This window comes from Ochotona curzoniae, unplaced genomic scaffold (assembly GCF_017591425.1).
Source record: "Ochotona curzoniae isolate NIBS_2020 unplaced genomic scaffold, NIBS_Ocur_1.0 contig_1, whole genome shotgun sequence".
Taxonomy (NCBI): domain Eukaryota; kingdom Metazoa; phylum Chordata; class Mammalia; order Lagomorpha; family Ochotonidae; genus Ochotona; species Ochotona curzoniae.
Window position 1 is genome coordinate 2,486,438 of NW_024464918.1, and position 26,189 is coordinate 2,512,626.

The following is a 26,189-nucleotide window of genomic DNA, read 5'->3' on the forward strand; positions in this document are numbered from 1 at the left end:
AGCAAACAAAAGATCTTTGGGCCTGGTTTGGTAGCCTAATGGCTAAAGTCCTCACCTTGCATGCGCAGGGATCCCATATGGGCGCCAGTTCTAATCCAGGCAGCTTTCTGCCTGTGGCCTGGGAAAGAAGTAGAGGATGGTCTAAACCCTTGGGACCCTGTACCCACGTGGAAGACCCAGAAGCTCCTGGCTTCAGATCACCCCAGCTCCGGTCATTGCAGCCACTTGGGGAATGAACCAGTGGATGGAAGATCTTTCTGTTTCTCCTCCTCTCTGTAAATCTGACTTCCTGTTAAAAATAAATGAATTTAAAAATTAAAAAAAAAAAAAAGATTTACAAAGGAGACACATGTACATGACATTTCCTTGTAATTACCTGGGCAAAGTAATCAGGGTTGCCACAGTCTGGCTTTTACATATGGCAAAGTCAGAGAAAATTACCATAAAGAGCCATTAGGTTCAGGGGAGGCCCACCTTGAGTGATGCTCCTTCTAGAAGTGGAAGCGGAGACCTCCCTCCCCGAGCCTTCATTTTGGTAAACCCACATGAACACACACAGCCAGACCAAATGTACTTCAGACTTGAATGAGCAAGACCAAACTGCAAACAGCGGCATAATACTGTTTGTCACCCACCACACCCACACACTGGGACGAAGGCTTTTATTCGGTACAAAAATACTTAAAAGCACTTGTGAAAATATCTACAGTATGACCTACAAAATGATAATAAACCTGCTACTAAGATGAAAGACAAATGCAGCTGACCCACAGGCAGTGGTTAACAGCAAGCTAATGACTTATGGATTGCCCCTGTCCATGACACCAACAATACAGGGTGATTCTGGTTAGCACTCAGTGAGAACTACTTTTCCCAAAACGCTTTATTAGTGAAACCATTTCTACAAGGTAAAGGATGCTAGTAAGCATTTCTGAAAGGCTTGTAAGTAGGCAGTAGCCAAAATGCAGAACATTTAGGAGATTTTAGGTTATATGTGAGTTCCAAGAATGAAGTAGCTATGACACTGAGAGAAGAAACAAGGTGAACAAGTTTAAAACGGAAAGCAGTGGACATTTATTCCTCAGTTTTTATGCAAGAGTGTGAAGATGCAATTGAAAGAACCCGATGGCTAGAGAGCATCTGCCACCGCCTTCAGGGTGGCTTGGTTTACAATGAGGTCAGAAACAAGAAAGGAAAAAAAGGGCAACTTTCCTAGTTCACACGAATGATGTTTCTGGCAAACACGGTTGTTTACAAGTTTCAAACTACATTTTACTAGAGTCAAGGAAGACTTCAAAAAGCCACATACAGTACAAGTTAAAATTGGGTGAACATCCTGTAAAAGTTAGTGCAAAGTAATTATATTGACTCTCCAATACGAGACTGTGCTCATGGTTCCCAGGTTTGGTCACTGTTTCTCTTTCACAATTATAATCACAGAGGCCTAACTTAACACATTAGCAATGCCTTTGTGTTTTATTTACCAAGATAATGTCACAAGGTTTTGGTGGAATGCGGCTGAGTCGCATTAATAGAGCAAATTCTTTATTGAGTTTAACAGTCATGTGTCTAGAATGCCTCACACATAGGTTTTATGAAAATGCTTTTAAGTTTATGCCTCTAACTTGCTCAATAAATTATACTCAAGATATCTGTTTTACTATGTAAACCGGAACTGTTTCATGATTTTTGAAATGCAACCAGTATAAATGAAAAACATCTCAGGAGTGGGGAAAGTCCACCACTAATCTTAGCTAGACAAAGTTCTTAAAATCAAAAAGCCTATTCACACAAAATTATATGTAATGACTGTAGTCATCAGTTTATTACACAGATTAATCATTCTTGAACGTACAAGCTCCAGAGGAGCAATTGGGTCTTTAAATATTCACAAGTATTTCCATCAAATGAATTCTCACCCTTACATCCAAAGAGACCTAAGCAGTTAAAAACATAAGAAAAATAAGAGCTATTAGCTATGTATTAACTAAGAAACCACATACAAACCAAGGAATAAGGAGAGAGAATGGCTGAAAGGTTGAAGGGGTGGGGAGATGTAAAAGAGTTGGGAACAAAGCCCATCACAATTTACATACTAATAGCTCCAATCCATTTACAAGTTGACCAGTAAAACTTAGACCTTCAAATAAAGGATGTGGGTAGAGTATAATCTGGTTGGTCATCACCTTCACCTTGCACCTAACATGTAGGTCCTAAGGAATAAAAAAGAATACAGAAACAGCTTCATGTTCTTCACCTTGCTTTCCATAACTGTTTTGAGTTAAAATGGATTCCACCTAGAAACAATCTCTTACAGATGAGTGGAACGTTTCCTCTCCATCCAAGCACACACCACACCCACCACCCCTCACACCATGCCAATATCCAAATTTAAGTCAATAAGAAAAGCTTTAAGTCTCACACCTAGGTTATGCCTGGAGAACTGGCTTGTCACACACACACATTTCTCTGCTAGGAGGCAATGTTGGTACAGAAGTACAGCATTTCTAGTTTGTTGTTCCAAGTATGTACAACACGCAGTACTGCTGTATCAGGTAAACATGTGCACAGGGGAAGATGAGGCGTGGGCTCATAGAAAGCAGTCAAATGGAAATCAAAAGGACTTTCTCTTTCAGAGTTCCCCTATCTTTATTTGTAGAGGTTATCCAATAATTTCGTTAATTACATCGCATACTTCTGAGTCCATTCCCGAGCTATTCTGTTGTACCTGTACACACAAAGAGAAGCTTAGCTTAACAATAGGCAAGATGTCAGTACATGCAACACAGGTCATTCATTTTCTTATCTAGTATCCTAAGGGGAATAGCTCACTGTATATTCAAGCAAAGTTATTTTCTACCAAGTTTCTAGTAAGCATCTATTCAATAATATACAGAGGTATAAAATGCAAATAATATCCTATTAACATTACTTACAGGAGTCTAATTTGGGTATCTGTTGGCACACACTACATCATAAACCTGACTGATCTATTTATTTACAAGAAATTTCATGATCTCTTGATTCAGTTATTTGATATTCTAGAAAAGTATGTAATTCTACATCAGATGGTTCTTGAAATCATATACTAATGATGTGCCAACTGGCACAATGGTTTCTTCTATATCAATTAATATACTGGCTCTAGCAGAACTTAATTCTAACATTGTGGTTAACAAAATGAACAGGCTGCTGTTCCAGAACATTTAGTAGAACACATGAAGGAAATGTTTTATAATTCTGCTATGAAAAAAAGGATGAAGGAAAGTTCTGCTGAAGATTATTATAATTAGGAAATGCTATTTAAACCTACAATTCCAGATAATGGAGTAAAAGGTTCTATAATCTTAAAATACTATTGTGAAAACATCACAAACAGAAAAAAAGTGACTTAATTTTACTCTAAATAACATACATACAACAATGGTTAGAACACTGTCACTTTTTCCTCTGATACACAGACCACTCTTCAATAACTCACAGTACAATTCAAAAACCCCGAAATTCTAAACCCCTAAAAAAAAATTTTTGATTTTTCTTAAAAATGGGGCTTTCATGTCTAATGACATTTACTTGGTTTTCTCCTTTATATTATGCGAAATGATAAAAAAAATTATTTCCATTTTCTATTAACTTATAAATACCTGTGCAGGAAAATGGGCACTTGACATAGAATGCTTTCTGTATCAAAAGCCAAACATGTAACCAAAGGTCTGAGACAAACATCATGATTGAACTTTGGACACTTACTGTCTAGAGCCATACTTACTTTTCTCTATCTGTTTTGTAGATCCGAGCAATCTCAGGCACTAAAGGATCATCTGGATTGGGATCACACAACAGAGAACAGATGGACAAGAGGACTGGAATGAAACAAGCATATGCATTAGTAGAGGAGAAAGTAAAGGACTTAGAGAAACATGAGATGTCATCGCTTGAGAAAATTAAAAAAACCTACAAATATTTAGTGCCTAGTCTCTAAGTCAATTGTATCTGGTAAGTATAACAGTAAACAAAAATTAAAACAAGGAACATAAAAGTAGTAAGCAGCACCTTAGTCTCCCATACAAGAATACAAGCCTCCCTGGGCTGATGTTGTGGCACAGTGGTTAAACCCACCACCTGTGACAGCAGGCATCCCATGTGTCAGTTTAAATCCTGACTGCTTCACTCGCTCAAACTCCTGGATAACAGCCTGGGAAAAACGGCAGTAGATGGCTCAAGTTCTTGGATCCCTGCCACCCATGAGGGAGACCTGGAAGAAACTCCTGGCTCCTGGCTTCTTTCTTCCTGAAAGAACTTTGGCTGACATGGCCACCTGGGGAGTAAGTACAGTGGATGGAAGATCTCTATGTCTCTTCTAAACCACAATCTCCTTGGTTCCAAGCCTTACATTTCATGAAATAAAAGAAGGGGGAAAGAGAATACAAATATGACTAAATTCCTTAAGGAAGCAAGCCCAGACAGAAGTGACTTGTCCAAGTTCCTTCTCTAGTAATATGCATGGAATTACAGCTCATGTCTTCTAAATCTTAGATCAGGACACTTTTCAGAGTTTGATTATTTCAAGCTCCTGGCTTCAGATATGCTCAGCTCCAGCTGTTGCATTCATTTGGGCAAGATGTTTGCCTGTCTTTCCTCTCTGCAGATTTGCCTTTCCAATAAAAATAAATAAATCCTACCTCTGAATACCCTTAGACAAATTTGACAACCATGAAATACAACAATCACTGCTTTCTGAACCATAGAGGTACCACTTTTAGAAATAAAAGATTTGTTTCATTTTTAGTTGAGAATAATTTAACCTAAGCAAAGAACATAAAGGTCAGTATTTGCAGCAGGTGTTGTGACACAGTGGATTTAGCCACAACTTGGGATGTCTGTCTCCAATACCACAGTGTCAGGTTTATTTGTTTGCTAATCATTTTTCTTTAAAGATTTACTTTTATTGCACAGTCAGATACACAGAGAGGAGGAGAGACAGAGAGGAAGATCTTCCATCCAATGATTCAGTCCCCAAGTGACTACAACAGCCAGTGCTGAGCTGATCCAAAGTCAGGATCTCCCATGCAGGTGCAGGACCCCAAGGCTTTGGGCCGTCCTCACTGCTTTCTCAGCCCACAATCAGGGAGCCGGATGGGAAGTGGAGCTGCTAGGATTAGAACTGGTGCCCATATGGGATTCTGGCGAGTTCAAGGTGAGGACTTTAGTCACTAGGCCATGGTGCTGGGCCCAGGTTTGTTTTTAAAGATTTATTTATCTTTTGGAAAGGCAGATATACAGAGAGAAAGAAAAATCTGTGTCAGTTTGAGTTGTGACTGCTCCATTTCTGATCCAATACCCTGCTGATGGCCTGAGAATCAGCTATTCCATTCCTATCCAGCTCCCTGCAAATATGCCTGGGAAAGTAGTAGACAAATGGTCCAAATACCTAGGGGATGTCCCTGCCACCACTGTGGAAGACTCTGATGGAATTTCTGGTGCCTGATTTTGACTTGTCCCAGTCCCAGCATTTGTGGGCAGAGAAATGAATCTGCACATGGAAGATCTCTGTCACTCAGTCTTTCAAATAAATAAGTACCATGCCACTACACACGGGCCAGTACCATGGTATAGTAAGGTAAGCCTCCACCTGTCATACCAGCATCCCATACAGATACTAGTTTGAATTTTGGCTGTTCCACTTCCTATCTAGCTCCCTGCTGACTGGATGGCTTGGGAAAGCAGCAACAGATGCCTCAAGTCCTTGGGCCCAGGTACCCATGTGGGAGACCCAGAAGGAACGCCTGGTTCCTGACCAACCCAACTCCAGTCACTGCAGTCATCTGGGAAGTGAACCAGCAGATGGATAATCTCTTTCTGTCTTTCCTTCTTTCCCTATCACTCTGCCTTTAAAATAAAAAGAAATCTTTTATTTAGTCATCTGTTTATTTAATGAGTTTCATAGGCTCTGGGATTTCCCTTCCTTTTCTTCCAAATACCCTCCCCTCATAAAATAAATCTTAAATAAAAAAAGCCAGTACCTGGCCAAAAATAGGCAGAATCTATCAAGGATACTACAAGTTCTTAAATTCTTCTCAGTGACAATTTGGAAACCCATCTAAACCATTTCCCCAAATATGGTAGACAAAGTTCAATAGTTCAATTTGCTCCATTCAAATATATCATTGTAATGTATTCCTTATTGAGAGGGAGGCCAAGGTCACGAATTACACTATGTTCATCAGACTCTGGCATAATGAAATACATCCCTTTCCTTCTATTATGATGCTACACCACTTGACAAATAAGATCTTTCTCTTAAATGCTCTTTACTAAGCAAGGACTCAAGAGTCTACTTTACTCCCAACACATCAAATCCAGCAGGAACAGGATTTTACTCATCTCCCTATCAGATCTGTTATATAGAGAATTGGGGCCTCTGAGAGTTGAAAATCAAGTTGCAATTCTTTGTCATTTGTCAAAACTATTTCACTGTCTTCAGAATACATGGCAAATGAAGTTAAAACGGTAAATACGCTTTCTAAATCTTTTTTGGTAGATCTCATTCACAACATACTTTCTTTTCCAAATGTCAGGTGTCATCACGTGATGCCTTTTTCAAGCATATAACAGTCCAACGGCAAATAGAGAGGATTTCCTGAAAATGGTAACAGGAATGCTCATGAAAGTACTCCCTATGGGGAGAAGAAAGCTACCTGGCCTCTCAAACTGGGAGGACTGCAACTGATTCTTCACCTAAGTAAACTCCCTTTACTTGTTCTAATTATTCTAGTAAGATAACTTTAAAAGAATAAACTACAAGGAAACAGATATTCTAACTTTCTAGGAAAGTTAACATGGGGTAATGATAAAGTTAAATGAGGTAAAGCGGGGTAATGATTATCTGAATTTGAAGAAAGGATTCATAAAAGATTGATTGTAGTGTATAACATACTATATCTTCTTTCTCTGTAAATACAGTAACTCCTGGGCCCGGCACAGTAGCATAGTGACTAAAGTACTTGTATGTACCAGGATTCCATATGGGTGCCAGTTCTAATCCTGGCTGCTCCAATTCCCTTCCAGTTCCCTGTTTGCGGCCTGGGAAAGTAGTCAAGAATGGCCGAAAGCCTTGGACCCCTCCCTTGGATGGGAGACTCGGAAGAAGTACCTGGCTTCAGATCAGCTCAGCTCTGCCTACTGTGCACATGTGGGGAGTGAACCAGCAGATAGATCTTTCTGTCTCTTCTTCTTGCTGTACATCTGACTTTCCAATAAAAAATAAATAAATCTTAAAAACAAAGTGAGAGAGACAGTAACTCCTATTTCCACAACTGGCATAGCCTGGCTCTTCATGAAAGTGACTCAATTTCTACTTATGTAAACATTCTTCATTGGCATACACACTGTCATTGACGCCATAATAACAATCACTTCTAATTCCAAAACTACAACAAAACAGCTTTATAGCATACTTGCCTGTTTCAAGTTTTCTATACTTAGATGCCTAACTTTAATCTTAAAAATGGAAAACAGCTTATACAGAAATATTGCCATATATTCAATTTAGAAACTACTCATTGAAACTTCAGAGCTAAGTTAAATGACAAAATCACATTTAAACAAATGGCACTACAGTTTAATAGAATATTAAGATAAAAAAACTTTGAAATTAAGATTAAAAAAAACTATTTGGACTCCTAATAGCTAAAAAACACCAACACTAGACATAATAATAATAAAAAAACCTTACGTAGCTGTCTCCCAACACACACTTCTCACACACACACACACATTCTCTCATTCTCTGTCTGTCTCATCTACTGATTTTTACCTCTCTGTATCTCACTACTGAGATTTACAATGATGAAGGAAGAGCAATCAACAGGATCCTCACCAGGCCAATAAATGAGAAGAACAGATACAGGAACACTTTCTCAAGTAACCCATGAATAGCAAGGGACCCAAAAGGGAAAAAGCCATTTCTCTGGAGAACTATTCCATTCACAATTTTTAAAAGCATGGTTTCCAGTATGGCATTGTTGTGCAACATATTAACTTGCGGTCCGTACTGGTAGCATTTGGATGAGAGTTCCAGTCCTGACCGCTCCACTTCTGTTCTAGCTCCTTGCTAATGCTCCTAGGTAAACAGGGAGGACAGGCCAAGTGCTTGGGTCCCTATACTCTCAGGCAGATACGGAAGAAGCTGGCTTTGGTTTAGCCTGGCCCGGCTTAAGTCACTGAAGCCATTTACAGCTGAATTTAAGAGAGTAAACTTGGGCTCAGCCATGGTGGCCTAGTGGCTAAAGTCCTCGCCTTGAATGCGCTGGCATCTCATATGGATGCCGGTTCTAATCCCGGTAGCCCTGCTTCCCATCCAGTTCCCGGCTTGTAATACAGCCTGGGAAAGCAGACAAGGACAGCCCAAAGCCTTGGGACCCTGCACCCAAGTGAGAGACCTGGAGGAAGTCTCTGGCTCCTGGCTTCTGACTGGCGCAGCACTGGCCGTTGCAGTCACTTGAGGAGTGAATCAAAGGATAGAAGATCTTCTGTTCTGTCTCTCCTCCTCTCTGTATATCTGACTTTGCAATAAAAATAAATAAATCTTTTAAAAAATTAATCAACTTACTTAAAAAGCAGGGTTAGGGAACGATACAGGGAAAAAGACTGATGATCCATCCACTGACTCACTCCTACATCCAACAACTTTCATACAGGACTGCAGCAGTAACCATTAAAATACATTTATTTGACGGGCGAGGAGACACACAAATAAGACACACAAAAAAACAATCCTATGGTTAGCGTGTTCCTCAGATGCCTGTAACAAATGGATCAGACCAAATCTGGCAGCCAGGAACACCATCTAGGTCTCCTACACAGGGGGGCAGGAAGTCAACGACTTCAATCATCACTACTGCACCTTAAGGTGGAGTAAGGTGGTGGTGAAAGATACTGAACCCAGGTACTCTGATGTGGGACATGGGCATGTTATCTGCATGGCTAAACACTCAACTCTCAAAGAAAAATCTGTATTAAACCGCTCATTTCAAAACATAGTTCCTGATAGAAAGATAAAGCGGTCAAACTTTAAACAGTATGAATACAAATCATGTATCCTTGTTTTGTTTTTTAAGAACATAATGTTTATGTTTATAGCATAGCAATCTTCTAAAGGGTCAATATCTCCTGGTCTCAAACATTAACTACCTTTTCTATTCACAGATTTCAAGGTTGGAAGAAATACTGTCTTCTTCATGTTCCAAAAAACATTCATTACGAAGTGCCCATCTTTCTTTCTTGTTTTTTTTTGTTTGTTTGTTTATTTATTTCTATTGCAAAGTCAGATATACATAGAGGAGGAGAGACAGAGAGGAAGATCTTCCATCCAAAGATTCACTCCCCAAGTGACTGCAATGACCGGTGCTGTGCCGATCCAAAGCCAGGAGCCAGGAACTTCCTCCAGGTCTCTCAAGCAGGTGCAGGGTCCCAAGGCTTTGGGCCGTCCTTGTCTGCTTTCCCAGGCTACAAGCAGGAAGCTGGTTGGGAAGCAGGGCTACTGGGATTAGAACTGGTGCCCACATGGGATCCCAGAGTGTTCAAGGCAAGGACTTTAGCTGCTAGGCCATGCTGCCGGGCCCAAAGTGCCCATCTTTCAACCTAGGTCTTACTAGTAGTCAACAGAGGAGTCACCACACTGATGAATACCTGTACTTGGAAATCCAAGCCTAGTAGCTGTTCTCAAGTCTATTTCAGAATAAGGCACTGCGATCTCCTCTTAAAAACTATGTAACTCATCTCTGCAAGAAGATATAACCAAAAGATAGTTATTTATCTTGATATCAAATACCCATACTGTTACCTTTTGAAATAGTTAGTGCTGGAGACCACTGTGACCGTAGAATATCAAGACAAATGCTGCCGTTACTGTTAATATTTGGGTGATAAATTCTTGTTGTAAATGCAACCTATGAAAAAAAGGGAAGATTTTGGAAAGTGGTTTCTTGCACAATACACGTTAAAAACAACTCACATTTCAATTACCTTAGGTGGTTTGAAGGGGTAATCTGTAGGGAAATGAATTGTCAAGAAAAATACTCCACCCTGATAAGGACTGTCATTCTGTAGATGATAAAGAAAAGCACAATTAAAACGTGTAAATGACATAAATTCTTCATTCTGAAATCAATCTGAATACTTACTGGCCCCATTATTGTAGCCTGCCAATGGAACACTGAAAAACAAAAAGAAAATGTTAACCACTTAGTGATATCTACACTGTATAGCACAGTAACATCATACCCTGTCCACTACAAGCTTGTCAACATTATGACAATGAGTAAGGGTAGGATAAAGAAATGAAGTCTAAAGATACAGAAAAAAATTACTACAATAGCTGAAAACATTAAGGCACTCAAAATAAAACAGCTGGGGTAAAAAGCATCTTGAAAATTCACATTGGGGGGCGCTGGCGGCGTGGCCTAGCGGCTAAACTCCTCGCCTTGAATGAGCCGGGATCCCATATGGGCGCCGGTTCTAATCCTGGCAGCTCCACTTCCCATCCAGCTCCCTGCTTGTGGCCTGGGAAAGCATTCGAGGGCAACCCTAGGCTTTGGCACCCTGCACCCATGTGGGATACCCAGAAGAAGTTCCTGGATCCTGGCTTCTGATCAGCATAGCAGCCTTTGCGCTCACTTGGGGAGTGAATCATCGGATGGATGGAAGATCTTCCTCTCTGTCTCTCCTCCTCTCTGTATATCTGACTTTTGAATAAATAAATAAATCTTTAAAAAAAAAAAAGAAAAAAGGAAATTCACATTGGGGTTCTCTGGTGAAGGGGGTTACATGCCTGACTTTGACACCAGCATCCTACACAGGCACCAGTTTATGTTCTGGGTGCTCCACTTCTGATCCAGCTCAGTGCAAGTGTACTAGGTAAAATACATGCATTCCTGGACAAAGGTCCACGAACCTGGCTTTAGTTAAGGCCAACCTTGACTATTTTTTTAAAAGATTTATTTATTTTTATTGGAAAGAGATCCACAGAGCAAGAGAAAAAAGATCTAAGTGGCTACAGCAGCTGGAGCTGATCTGCTCTCAAGCCAGGACCCATGAATTTTCTCTAAGTCTCCCACAGAAGTGCAGGGAAGGACCTCACTCTGACTCTCCTCCTCTCGCTGTAATTCTTTCTACTAAGTAACTAAGACAGGAGTGAGGGACGGAAAATAGAACAAAGCAAGAAAGGAAAACAGGGGAGCTGACACAATGATCAACTGGCTTATCCTCCACCTCCAAGTCTGGGATCCCACACGGGCACTCGTTCATGTGCCAGCTGCTCCACCTCCCTTTCAGCTCACTGCTTGTGGCCTGGGAGAGCAGTGGAGGATGGCCCAAAGGCTTGGGACCCTGCACACATGTGGGAGACCCAAAGGAGAAAGCTCCTGGCTTCAGATTGGCTCAGTTTCACCCAAAGCCAGGAGTCAGAAGTCTCCCCTAGGTCTCCTGTGCAGGCACATGGTCGCAAGGCTTGGAGCTATCCTCTACTGCTTCCTAAGACCAAAGCAGAAAGCTAGATGAGAAATGGAGCAGCCAGGACATGAACTAGCCCCCATATAGTATCATGGTGTGTGCAAGGTGAGGACTTAGTCATTGAGTCATCGCACTGGAATCCTAATGGTTCTTATTTCCATTGACAAAGCTGTACAATCATCACAACAATTACTTTCTATTTTAAGGGGACTACGCTGAGTATGTGAGTTAAGCCACCATCTATAGCGCTAGCATCACTTATGTGTGTGGAGTTGAGTTCTGGCTGCTTCACTGCTGACTCAGTTCCCTGCTAATGCATGTGAAGACAACCCAAATGTTTATTCCCCTATATTCGTGTGAAAGACCACAAAGAAGCTCCTTGCTCGTGACTCCAACTTGGCCCCAGCCCTGGACATTGCAGTCACTGAGGGAATGAGCTAGTGGATAAAAGGCTGCTGCCTCTATCTCTTCCTCTGTTATCTTATGTGGGCACTAGTTCATATCTTGGCTGCCCCACTTCCCTTCCAGCTCCTTGCTTGTGGTCTGGGATTGCAGTCAAGTATGGCCCAAAGCCTCGAGACCCTGAACCCATATGAAAGAAGCTCCTGGTTTCAGATCAGCTCAGCTCCGCTTGTTGTGGCCACTTGAGGAGAGAACCAGCAGAATGGAAGATCTCTGTTTCTGTCTCTCCTCTCACTAAATCTTTCAATAAAAATAAATAAATGTTTAAGAAAAAAATTAACACTTGATCTTAGCCAAAAGGCCTAGAAACCATAAGAAAAAATTTAAGATGTAGTTTCGATTTGTTTCCCCACTCCCCAAATCACCGCAATGGCTGGACCTGGGCCATGGGCTGGGGACGCTTCCAGGTCTCCTACATGCAGCAGGAGCCATCACTGCTGCTTCCCAGTGTGCATACTTCAATAGAAGCTAGAGTCAGCAGCCAGAAAGAGGTTTCTGGCCTCCTATGGGGACATGAATGGCAGGGATCTATCTACTCAAGCCATCTGCTGTCTCCTCAAAGTGTGTGATAGTGGAAAGCTGGGAAAAGAACCAGAGCAGGACTCAAACCTAGCCACCATGATACAGGCATCCTGAGCAGCATCTCCTTTTTTTTTTCAGATGTATTTATTTTTATTGCAAAGTCAGATATATAGAGAGAGGAGGAGAGACAGAGAGGAAGATCTTCCGTCCACTGATTCACTGCCCAAGTGACCACAATGGCCAGTACTGTGCCAATCCGAAGGCAAGAGCTCTTCCGGGTCTCCCATGCGGGTGCAGGGTCTCAAGGCTTTGTCCATCCTCAACTGCTTTCCTAGGCCACAAGCAGGGAACTGGATGGGAAGCTGGGCTGCCAGGATTAGAACCAGTGCCCATATGGGATCCTGGTGCATTCAAGGTGAGGATTTTAACTGCTAGCCTCCACACCGGGCCCTCCTGTCTTTTTTTTTTTTAACATACATCTATTTATTTTCATCTACTGAAAAGGTTGAGGGAGAAAGTGAGAAAGATATAAAGAAACTGACTTCCACTGGCTTGTTCACTTCTCAGCTGTCTATAGCAGCCAGGAACCAGGAAGGCCCTGCAGGTCTCTCAGGCGTCTTAAGTATGTGACTTGTCATCTGCTGTTTCCCAATATGCACAGATCAGAAGCAGCTTATCTGGAAACTAACACTCCGATTTGAGATGCATGCATCCAAGCAGTTTAACTTGATTTGCTATGTACAACACTCGCTCTCCACATAACATCTAAACTGCTATGTCAGGCATACATCCCTTTATACACTTCCTCACATGTATTTCCAAGCTTGCGTAACCAAAAACCAAAAAATGTTAGACTGTATTGTGGATTTTTTTAAAATCATCAAAACACTGTCATTCAAACATCTTCCCTTAAAAAGTTGAAATAAAAAATAAAGCACCTAAACTGTTGACATATGTCTTGTCAGAGTTATAGGCCAGTCTAGACTACCTGAGGAAAAAAACAAAAACAAAAACAAACAAACAAAAAAAACAAAACACACCCCAAGTTCAACAGAATCATGCTTCTACGCTATATAATGCTAAATATTATAATGAAAATAGACATGAGACAGCTGAATAGTAATCTATAGCCATTTTAAGGTGTATAGAACCCGGTTGTGTATAAATTAAAATTGAAATGTCAACGAAAGAGTCACAGGATGTGGTAAAGAGCTTGCATTTTTTTTTAGCATGTTGGTTACTCAATACTATGTCAATTAATTTTATAATGTTATAAACTGTTGCTGATGTTATGTCGGGGCTTTTAATTGACAGGGATGATACTCTGCTGGCTCTACCTTCAGACCAGAGATGGTCTCCCCAACAAGCTGCTGAATTTATCTGGACAATAAGATGCTGGACTCTATGCTTGGTATATGCTTGCAATGAAAGAATCTCATGTGAATTTGAACTTGGGTAACGCAACAAGGTGGAGGAATCCACCATGGGGGAAGGGTTCGGGGAGGGGTGGGGGAATCCCAGTATCTATAAAACTGTGCCACATAATGCAATGTAATTAACAACAACAACAAAAAATAAATAAATAAAACAAATTGGAAGACACCAAGACAAAAAAACCTATGTTGAGAATAAATCAAAGAATGGGAAGAGTCTCTATGCAATAAAGTCATCTAACAAATTATAAAAGACTTAAGGCCCTTGGAACATTCATAAGAGGATGATCAGATACAGATAAAACTGCTCCTTTCACAGGCAACTAAGAGTGTTGATAATACAATTATTCCTTCAAAAGTAATCTTCAATACTGATCAATGTGTCCCGGAGCTCCCCAGAGCCTGATGCCAGCTATTTTATTCCATCATCCTTTTGAATACTTACTATCATCTCCAACAGGACCTGCTGAACACTGTGCTGGGGGGTCCCGGGCCAGGTCATTCAATTCCTTAAGAAAGAAGAAAAGAGATTTGTTCCAACCATACATAACTTTTATCCAATATTAAAAATCACATTGTTACCAATATTCTCTATTCTACTTACTGGTGATGCTTTTTCAGAACTCCTCCAAGGTCAGAGGGAGTATACTGGTGAAGTATTTTGGATACTTGAGTGACATGTATATTCTCAAAAGCACAGCATCACTTCTTAGTCTTTCAACTAACATCAAGCTGCTTGTTTTAATCAGTTTAATACCTGGTCCATGTTCTGGGACCACACACCAAATAGACTTATGGAGCAAGGAGCTGGAACAGGATTTCGCTCTACCCTCTCCAAGCCTCAACCTGATATCCAGTACCTCTAGGACTGTCACACCCTGCTACCCCAAAATGAGTCATTTTGCTTTGATCAAAATTCAGTAAGTATATAAAATAAATGGGTATTACATCCTAAAGAAAGAAGAAAAAACTAATTTACAATTTAAAAAAAATCTTACCATTCTTCAAGGTCAATTTTTGAAACTCAAAACTGCCAGGCTACATAGGGCTAGCATTGATATTATTTTTCCTATTTCTTGTTTTTAAAGATTGATTTATTTTTTTATTGGAAAGTCAGAATTACAAGGAGAAGGATCTTCTGTCCACTGGTTCATTCCCCAAGCAACACAATGGCTAGAGCTGAGCCAACCCGAAGGCAGGGAGCCATGAACTTCTTCCAGGTCCCCTACACAGGCACAAGCTCTCAAGGCTTTAGGCCATCTTCTACCACTTTTGCAGCCCACAAAGCAGGAAGCTGGAAGGGAAGTGGAGCAGCCAGGACACAAAATGGTGCTCATACAAGATCCCAGTGCATGCAAGGTGAAGACTTTGGCCTCCAGGCTACCATGCCAGGCCTAAGCTCTTGTATTCTTAAGTGTACCAAAATGATGCAAGAATACTGACAGGAAGTTGGTATGCTTTCAACTGGTATCCCCTAACAGAGTTCAAAAGGAAGTAGGGGCCCGGCGCAGTGGCCTAGTGGCTTAAGTTCTCACCTTGAATGCCAGGATCCATATGGGCTCCGGTTCTAATCCTGGCTGCTCCACTTTTCATACAGCTCCCTGTTTGCGCCTGGGAAAGCAGTGAGGACAGCCCTAAGCCTTGGGACCCTGCACCCATGTGGGAGACGTGGAGGAATCCTGGGTTCAGATAGGTGCAACACCGGCCATTGTGGTCACTTGGGGAATGAATCATCAGATGGAAGATCTTCCTCTCTCTGTCTCGCCTGCTCTCTGTGTATTCTGACTTTGCAATAAAAATAAATCTTAAAAAAGGAAATAGGAAAAAATTCAGAAGGATAACTAAAGTAATGTAACCCATCACAAATCTGTGTCAGACTGATCTACTCTACCTGTATACACTGTATAGTCGGATGTCAGCTTCTTTAACAGTTCAATCGTTTCCTTCTATATGAAAGGCAAACAGAGATATTCTATCCACTGGTTTACTCTCCAGACGCCCACAGGGGGGTCAGACCACAGCCAGCAGTCTGGAACTCCAGCTAGGTTTTCAACATTGTTGGCGGTGGCCCAGGCACTGGAACCATCACCGTTGACTCTCAGGATGAATGAGCAGAAAGCTGGATGAGAAGTGGAGCAGTCTTAACAAGATCAAGTATTTCGATATGGAACATGGGCTACCATGCAGCAGCTTATATGCTGTATCAAAATGTCTACCACAAATACTAACTTCTCAGCTGTTTTAATATTAAGAGCATATAAATTTTGGTAAGCCTGAAAAAAACAAAACAGGGCAGCTCATCATACTATGCTCCTTTCCCCATGGGCTTGGTCTTTGAGATAAAAAACAGCTTCATAAAAAGACTAGGTTTTCCACTATAGTTTAAAACTATAAAAAGACAACAGCATGACATAACAAAGTCTCCCATATGGGTGTCAGTTTGCGTCCTAGCTGTTACACTTCCCATCCAGCTCTTTGCTTATGGCCTGAGAAAGCAGGAGAGGAATCAAATCCCTTGGCTGCTGAACTCAACAAGTGTGAGAACCCAAAGAGGCTCCTGGCTTTGGATCAGCTCAGCTTTGATTCTTGTGGACATATGCAGAGGGAAGAAACGGATGGAACATCTCTTTCTCTCTGTGAATCTGCCTTTCAAATAAAAAAAAAATCTTAAAATAATAATAATAACCTGGGTCTCTGCAAACCTTGTGGGAGAATGTGATTATTCTTGGAAATGTGGCATCAGCCTGGGCCATTCACAGTTGTTGTGGACATTTGTGGAATGAATGAGCAGATAGTAGAAATACATGCAACACATGAAAAAGATTTTAAAGATGAGTTGTTTTCAAGCAGCTATGCATCTTCTCCATGGAAGACAAAGGGTAAAAAATAAAACATTTATTTTACCCACCTCTCTCTCCCAATCTCCATCCTAATTGGAGGCCCATTTATAGGTCTTTAACCCTCTCATCTTTGTATTTAGCCTATATTAACAGCACAAAATCTGAAAATTATTTATAGTTTCATTTATAGCTTCTTTCACAATACACATTTCAAATCAACATTCCAATACAAAGGAATAACTTTAATATTTCAAATATTACACATCACATCCCCAAATTTAGTGTAAATCCCTTACCCAGAGTATCATTCAACCCATCATTTCAGTTCACTATTTGTACTACTGTATCCAATGTGTGCTTTAAGGACATAATATAAAGTATAGGGCCCCATGTGGGTAGCCTAGCAGCTAAAGTCCTCGTCTTGCATGTGCCAGAATCCCATCTGGGCACCAGTTCGTGTCCCAGCTGCTCCACTTCCCATTCTGTTCCCTGCTTGTGGGCTAGAAAAGCAGTCAGGAACAGCTCAAAACCCTGGGACCCTGCACCTCTGTGGGAGACTGGAAGAAGCTCCTGGCTTTGTATTGGCTCAGCTCTAGCTGTTAATGGCCACTTGGGGAGTGAACCAGCAGATGCAACACCTTTGTCTCTGTCTCTCCTATCTGTAAATCTTTCAATAAAAATAAGTAAGTCTCAAAGGAAAAAAAAAAGAACATCTAAAAAATTTTAAAACCCTTTAAAAAAGAAAGTATAAAAAATGTGTATGGGGGGGAAGGTCTCAGTGTCAAAATAAATTTAGCAATACTTTCTTAAGAATCTTAATTTTTGGGCCTAGCGGAATTTATACTGCATGGGTTTTGATGTTTTATGTTAATTTCATCTCTTCAAAACACTTTCTTCTGTTTAAATTCTTCAATGACTCATACATCATACAGTAGCATCATTTTCTGCAAGAAGGTTCTTGATTTTCATTTCTTCAGCTACACGTTAATAATTTAGTAGCATGTTATTTAACTTCATGGCATTGTAAATTTCTATTTTTCTTTCTATTGTTGATTTTGTTTTATGAATTTTTATTTGAGGGGCTGTAGAGTAGCTGTGAAATGGAGACTAACATATCCAGACATGAGAATACAATGCAGTATGCATTTTTACTCTATCTTGACAATAAGATGCTGGACTCTCTGCCATTGTCCATGCCAGTAATGATGGACATATGACTGTGTATGAAGAACTATACTTTAGTAATGATATAGAGGGGCCCGGCGCGGTGGCGCAAGTGGTTAAAGGTCCTTGCCTTGCACGCCCGGGATCCCATATGGGCGCTGGTTCTAATCCCGGCAGCCCCGCTTCCCTTCCAGCTCCCTGCTTGTGGCCCGGGAGAGCAGTCGAGGACGGCCCAAGGCTTTGGGAACCTGCACCCGCGTGGGAGACCCGGAAGAGGCTCCTGGCTTCGGATCGGCATAGTATCAGCCCGTTGCGCTCACTTGGGGAGTGAATCATCGGACGGAAGATCTTCCTCTCTGTCTCTCCTCTCTGTACATCCGCCTTTCCAATGAAAAAATAATAAAAATAAATCTTAAAAAAAAAAAAGTAATGATATAGAGGAACTAGGTGGGGGGTGGAATTGAGGCTGGGATAAGGGAAATACCAGGAACCTATGGAACTGTATCATAAATGATAATAATAATAAAAATCTGCAAAAATAAATAAATAATTTAAAAATCTTAATTTTATTCAAGTTTAACAGTTCAACTCCAGCCATTGCGGGCCACTTAGAGAGTGAATTAGGGGACGGAAGAACTTCCTCTCTGTCTCTCCTCCTCTTTGTATATCTGACTCTCTAATTAAAATAAATAAATCGTCATTAGATGGAAGATCTTCTGATTATTTATTTTTATTGGAAAGGCATAAATACAGAGAAGGAGAGACAGAGAGGAAGATCTTCCGTTCCCTAATTCACTCCCCAAGCGGCCATCACAGCTGGAGCTGAGCCAAGCCTAAGCCAGGAGCCAGGAGCCTCTTCCTTCAGGTGTTGCACGTGGGTGCAGGGTCCCAAAGCTTTGGGCCGTCCTCAACTGCCTCGCAGGCCACAGGCAGAGAGCTGGATGGGAAGCGGGGCTGCCAGGATTAGAACCGGAGCCTACATGGGATTCCGGGGTGTTTAAGGTGAGGACTTAAACCACTACACTATCGCGCTGTGTCCTAATATAAATAATTTTAAAAAATTAATTTTCTAATTTGTCTTTCCCCATAGGAGATTTTCTACCAATGCAAGGGGAAAAAAATACAATAGCCTATTTGTATAGTTTCCATTTGCAGACGCTGTTTGCCCTGTTGCTTAGATTTAAGACACAACTATATCAACACATTACTTTAAAAATATAATTTGGATTTAATAAGCTATTCTGACACCCTGCTGTGTTCATCAAATGGAATTTTACTTGTGATTTAGCTTTACTCTTCGCTCTTTTCAAATTAAGTTAGCTTTGTCCATGCCAAATAATATCACAGCTCGACTTCAAGAGCTAAGATTTATCTAAGCTTAGCATTAAGAGTGATCAGTCTAGGGCCCGGAGCGGTGGCACAGTGGTTAAGGTCCTCGCCTTGCATGCCCGGTATCCCATATGGGCGCTGGTTCTAATCCAGGCGGCCCCTCTTCCCATCCAGCTCCCTGATTGTGGCCCGGGAAAGCAGTCGAGGACGGCCCAAAGCTTTGGGACCTTGCACCCGCGTGGGAGACCCGGAAGAGGCTCCTGGCTTTGGATCGGCATAGCATCGGCCATTGCGCTCACTTGGGGAGTGAATCATCAGACGGAAGATCTTCCTCTGTCTCTCCTCCTCTCTGTATATCTGACTTTCCAATAAAAATAAAAATAAATCTTTAAAAAAAAAAAAAGTGATCAGTGTACTTCATGAGCCAGGATTTAAAAACCCTAATCCAAAATTAGGCTAACAGACATTTAACACACTTGTTCAACATTTACTTGGTTCAAGTCACTGATACAGATGAATTGCAAAGCACAAAGCTAAGGGAAGATATGAAGACTATACACTACACAGATTTCCTGCATACAACATTCTAGTAACAAAACAGAAGAGTGACTATTCCAGGGAACTGTTCTGGATCTAACATTGTGGTACAGTGGATTAAGCCACTGCAACCTGAGATGAGATGCTGGCATCCCATATGGGCACAGGTTGAAGTCCCAGCTATTCTACTTCCAAGCCATGGTAACCGGCCTGGGAAACCAGCAGAATATGGACTAAGTGTTCTCATCTGCTGGTTCACTTCCCAAATGGCTGCAATGGTGTGAACTTAGCCAAGGAGAAACCAAGAATCTGGAACTTAATCAGTTCTCCCCAACATGCACAGTAGAACACAAGGACTCAAGTCTTTCACAAATGCAAACATGGGAAGTAGGATCTTCACTGCTAAACCAACAAATAGGGACCTGACCTCGAACTCTATGCAGTGTCTGGTCTACAGAAATATTCCATGAAACACAGATAAAACCACCTTTCACTGACAGTAAACACAGTCTGCACATATAATCACATGTCAGTTTAATGGCAGTAAATTTTACTTATTACAATATTGGCACATCTTTTTTTTTAAAGATTTATTTTTTATTGGAAAGCCAGATATACAGAGAGGAGAAGAGGTAGAGAGGAAGATCTTCTGTTTGATGATTCACTCCCCAAGTGACCACACCAGTGGTGCTGTGCCGATCCGAAGCCAGGAGTCAGGAGCCTTTTCAGGGTCTCCCAAACAGGTGCAGGGTCCCAAGGCGTTGGGCTGTGCTGTGCTGCTTTCCCAGGCCACAAGCAGAAAGCAGGATAGTAATCAGGGCTGCCAGGATTAGAACCGGCAACCATATGGGATCCCTGCTCCTTCAAGGTGAGGACTTTAACCACTACACTATAGCGCCAGGCCCAGGTACATCTTTCAAACTGTGGCAAATTGGATTCAAAGTAAGTAAGTATAAAGGTAAGTAATAATCTCATTCTCTGATATCAGAACTATATCATGCTCTTAACAAAGCAAATTTAGAATTTTGGCAAGCAGAGCCAAAGTAAAAAACAAACAAACAAACAAACAAAAAAAAAAACCCAAGTAAATGGCACAGATAAAACAGCAAAACTGCTAAGTGATACAGTAAGACTACTTCAATAAGAGGCAGAGCAACAAGAGGTCGGTACAGGGAGGCGGGCCTCTTCCCCAATTATTAATTAAACACTAGAATTCCAATCAAGAGTACCAGATTCGAGTTCTAGCTCCAGCTCCTAACCCTGTTTCTTGCTAATGCATCCTGAGAGGCAGTACATGATGACTCAAGCATCTTGCCCCCCACTCAAATGGGAAACCTAGAGTGAGCTCTGCGTTCCCATTGTCAGTACAGCCCATCCCCAGCTAAACTGTGAGTACCTGCACAGTCAATCAGAATGGAAGAACTGCTTATCACTCTGCCTTTGTCTCTCTTGTAAGTTTTTTTTAATCCAATGATTTTTTTTCTTGCTGCAGTTCCTAGAGTACTGGCGCCTATACTGAGGGGTCAGGTTTGACTCCGCAGAAAATCTCCATTAGGATCTGAAACAGTTCTATTGTCTCCGCTCTCCATCACTCTGATGTCCAAAGTGAACAGGGCACTCAGCCAAGGCAGTGGGAGGAGTCTCTGCGCAGCGTCTACGCCAAAAGATTTCACCATTTACTAAACTTCAAAGAAAACACTGAAGTGGTAGGAAAAGCACTTCCTTCCTGGCATGTGGATCCTGATTTTCCACTGATTCAATCTCACCTTAAATAACCACACAACACAAAGAACTTACTTGGGGCTGGTATTGTGGTACAGCACATTAAGCTTCCCATGTGGTGCCAACATCACATATGGAGACCTGTTCGAGTCCTGATTGCTCCATTTCCCATTCAGCTCCCTGCTCATTGCCAGGGAAAGCAACAATGTCCCAAGTATTTGGGCCCCTGGACCCACATGGGAGATCAAGAAACTCTGGCAGTTACAGTCATCTGGGCAGTGAACCAGTATATGGCAGACCTCTTTCTCTGTACTTCCTTCTTTCTCTGTAACTGTTTCTCTCTCTCTCTTTAGGATTTCTTTATTTTTATTGGAAAGTCATATTTATACAGAGAAGGGAAGAAAGAGGAAGATCTTCCATCCACTTGTTCATTCCCCAACTGGCCACAATGGCCAAAGCTAAGCCAATCTGAGGCCAGGAGCTTCCTCCTCTGGGTCTCACACACAGGAGGAGGGTCCCAAGGCTTTGGACTGTCCCCACTGCTTTCCCAGGCCATAAGCAGGGAACTGGATGGGAAGTGGAGTATTCAGTAAACAAACCAGCACCCACCTAGGATTCCAGTGCCATAAGTAGCAGTTTAACCAACTATACCCAAGTGCCCTCTTAATCATCAGGCCAAACATCTACCCTAATGTGTCAGGCAGTATGCAATATTAACATACTTAAGAGCTATTTAACTAGAAGTGTAGATTCATGAAACTTTTTAATACTTTGTGGGGGCAGGGGGACAGTGTATTAGGTACAGCTACTAGCTCCTGGCTTTGGACCATTCCAGCCATTTGGGAGTAAACCCACAGATGGAAGATTTCTGACTTTCCTTCTCTTTGTAATTCTGCCTTTCAAAGAAAAATAATTCTTTTTTAACAAAATGATAAAACAAGAAGAACTTGAGATGGTACAGAATTACATATTCCTTCTACACAGGAATAAACATTAACTACTACCTTTGGGAAAAATAAACGATCACAACAATTAAAAAAAAAAATCAACAGGCTCTGAAAGCATTGCCATACCATCTGTGGTAGTAGTATAAAGGGAGTACTAACAAATATTACCTATTTCAAAAAAAATGCTTAGAGATTTATTTATTTTTTATTGGAAAGTCAGATGTATAGAGTAGAGACAGAGAGGAAGATATCCCGTCAGTTGATTCACTTCCCAAGTGGCTGCAACGGCTGGTGCTGCACTGATCCAAAGCCAGGAGCTAGGAGCCTCCTCCGGGTTTCCACATGGGTGCAGGGTCCCAGGCTATAAGGCCATCCTCAACTGCTTTCCCAGGCCACAGGCAAGGAGCTGGATGGGAAGCAGAGAATCCAGGACACAAACTAGTGCTCATATGGGATACTGGGGCCACATGGTACAGGATTAGCTTTCCTCATCACTGGGCGCGACCCTATAGGCAGTTTTTTATGTTGTAGATCTGACCAATTACTAACCTTTAGGGACAGTAAACCACTAAAATCTTCACAAAAGTGCCACCTGAGGACTGAGAGATCAATTCTGAGAAGAGCACATACAAGGCAGCAGCAGAGAAGCAGTTTTTGGATGTGACAACAGAAATACAAAGACATTATGACTCAAGATCAGTCCCCCCCACAAAGCACAGCCTTGTCAGCCTCAAGCTGCATAACACGTGTGTGTCAGCACTGTAACTTAAGTCTCCATAGGACCAAGATTATTGAAACTGAATTCTTCCTGTGTTTTACTTCTACATTTTACTTGTTAAATTTATTTTCCTTAGTCTATTAGCACTAGGCTATTCAAAGCAAATCACAAAGTTACTCTGAGAGGAAAAGATCAATCAATCCCAAAGTAAATTATTATACTGCTCAAGACAATCACATTTTTAGGTTTCATATATAACAAGCATTTCCTTTCCCTCAACTTCCTCTTTCCTCATCCTCCCACTCCAAATAGCTGGTCAAACAAATCTTTAGAACTTCAATGAATAAAATTTTTTATAAGTAAGTGTTTTAAGATCTATTTTATTTTTTATTGCAAAGGCAGATATACAGAGAAGAGGAGAGACAGAGGAAAATCTTCTGTTTGATGGTTAACTCCCCAAGTGACCACAATGTCTTGAGCTGCACTGATCCAGAGCCAGGAGCCAGGAACTTCCTCCAGGTCTCCCACATGGGTGCAGGGTCCCAAGGCTTTGGGCCATCCTCAACTGCTTTCCCAGGCCACAAGCAGGGAGCTGAATGGAAAGTGGAGCTGCTGGGATTAGAACTGGTGCCCATATGGGATCCTAGCGTGTTCAAGGTGAGGGATTTAGCCACTAGGCCACGCCGCTGGGCCCCAATGTGAATAAATATTTACAAAAAAATGATAAGCCACTGTTACACCATTAGGAAAATTTTTAATGAATCCAAAGCAAAATTAAATTTACAACATTTGATCTTATTTAAGATGTAATAGTATCATGATATTTATTTTTGCAGGGGGTTAGCGCTGTGGCACAGTGGCTAAATCACTTCCTGAAACATTGGTATCCCATGTCACAGAAACAATTTGAATCCCAGCTACTCTGCTTCTAATCCAGGTTCCTCTAACGCATATGGGAAGGCAATGGAAAACAGGCCAAGTACTGGGGACCCTGCTACCCATCCTGAAGATCCAAATGCAGTTCCTTCCTCTTTGTTTCAGTCTGGCCCAGTCCCAACCATAGCACCCATCTGAGGAGGGAAGCAGCGAATAACATCTCTTTCTTCATCTCTCCCCTTCTGTCACTCTACCTTTCAAATGAACAAATCTTAAAAACAAAGACAGAAACAAAGCTTATACAAGTCAGTGTTCTGGTCTAGTGAAACTAAGTCGCTACCTGTGATGCTGGCATCCCATATGAGCAACAGTTTGTGTCTAGGCTAACCCACTTCTGATCCAGCTCTCTGCTAATACACCTGGGAAAACAACAGAATACTTGAGCCCCTGCCACCTCTGTGGAAGATGAAGCTCCTCATTCTTGATTTTAGCCTGGACCAGCCCTGAGTCTGTCTGTCTTTATCTCCTTCTCTCTGTACATCTGCCTTTCCCCCCCCCCCCAAAAAAAAATTCCAGCTTGTTTCCAGAAATAGATTACCTAATCCTAAAATTCATACAAACATTGCAAGAGACCCTGAAAACCTAACAAACAACCCTTTAAAACAAATAAGTCACAGGACTCACATCCCAGAATATGAAACTCAATACAGTGGTTAGCAGGGTAAGTGATTAGCCTGCACCTGTGGCAACGGAAGCCTATATGGACACCAGTTTGAATCTGGCTGTTTCACTTCCAATCTAGCTCCCTGCTAATGTGCCTGGAAAACCAGCAGAGGATGGCCCAACTGCCTGGGCCCTGACACCCACATGGCATACCTGGAGGAGGCTCCTGGCTCCCAGCATTAGAACAGCTTAGCTCTGACTGTTGTGGCCATTTTGGGGAGTGAATCGGCAGGTGAACGATTGCTTCTCTAACTATGCCTTTCAAATAAAATAAATATATTTTAGCATAGACACAGAAAACAGAATAATCATTGTATATGGCAGGGTTGCAGTGGTGGTGCGAGGGGGTACAAGGATTCAAGTACTTGGGCCATTTTCCACTGCTTTCCCAGGCACATAATAGGAAGCTGTATCATAACAGGAGAAGCTGAGAATCAAACAAGTGCCCATATGGGACTCCAGCATCCCAGGTAGAAGCTTTACCTGCTATGCCATAACAATAATTTTAAAATAACTTATAACAATAAGAGATTGACACCAATAATTAATAATACACAGTAGGGCCCAACGTGGTGGCCTAGTGGCTAAAGTCCTAACCTTGAATGTGCTGGGATCCCATATGGGCGCCTGTTCTAATCCCAGTAGCTCCACTTTCCATCCAGCTCCCTGCTTGTGGTCTGGGAAAACAGTCGAGGATGGCCCAAAGCCTTGGGACCCTGCACCCATGTGGGAGACCTGGAGGAAGTTCCTGGCTCCTGGCTTTGGATCAGCATAGCATCGGCCGTTGTGCTCACTTGGGAAGTGAATCATGGGATGAAAGATCTTCCTCTCTGTCTCTCCTCCTCTCTTTATATCTGACTTTGCAATAGAAAAAACAAAATCTTAAAATATCTAAATAAATAAACAGTAGCCATAAAATATACGTGAAAGTAGTCACATTCTCAAAATATCATATTTGACTATATTTAGCCTTCTTGTGATGATGTAACACCTGAATGATGAGATGAATGAGGTAGGTGCTGTTACCTAAACACAAGCACCTCACAATTATGATGGCCTTGACAGCAACATAGCAGCTAAGTGATTCAACTGACGGAGAGGTGGCATATATAGCATGGAAACACTAAACCCAAAGACTGATTCATCACGCAGGTGGACAGAGCGAGTCAGAACTTTCACAGTGTACAATTTAAAACTTAAGAGATGCTTATATCTTGCTATTTCCATTTAATATTTTCAACCATAGTTAAACATGGGTAACTGAAACCAAGGCAGGCAGAACTATGCATAATGGAGGACTACTGTAATATAGCTGTTAAGCATTTAGTACCCAGAATATATTTTAAAAATACCTTAGACCTGGCACAATAGCTCAATTGGCTACTCCTTCCCTTGCAAGTGTCAG

The 26,189-nt window shown here is 41.6% G+C and overlaps 1 protein-coding gene across 4 annotated transcripts in view; it reads right to left on the reverse strand.

Moving 5' to 3' along the window:
* Positions 1–1,796: 1,796 nt before the first annotated feature.
* Positions 1,797–26,189, reverse strand: part of UBE2D2 (ubiquitin conjugating enzyme E2 D2) — a 40,403-nt gene continuing 16,010 nt past the window's right edge. The window contains exons 2-8 of one of the 4 annotated variants that reach the window (XM_040976391.1): positions 16,631–16,672; positions 14,374–14,437; positions 10,185–10,216; positions 10,027–10,104; positions 9,845–9,950; positions 3,770–3,863; positions 1,797–2,728 (exon numbers count right to left, since the gene is read on the reverse strand). In XM_040976391.1, coding sequence (XP_040832325.1) covers positions 2,683–2,728; positions 3,770–3,863; positions 9,845–9,950; positions 10,027–10,104; positions 10,185–10,216; positions 14,374–14,437; positions 16,631–16,672 — 462 coding nt within the window. In that variant the 3' untranslated portion in view covers positions 1,797–2,682. Of the gene's footprint in view, positions 2,729–3,769; positions 3,864–9,844; positions 9,951–10,026; positions 10,105–10,184; positions 10,217–14,373; positions 14,438–16,442; positions 16,458–16,630; positions 16,673–24,480; positions 24,599–26,189 lie in introns of those variants that run through there. The other 3 variants (XM_040976480.1, XM_040976625.1, XM_040976549.1) reach the window with 3 other exon arrangements.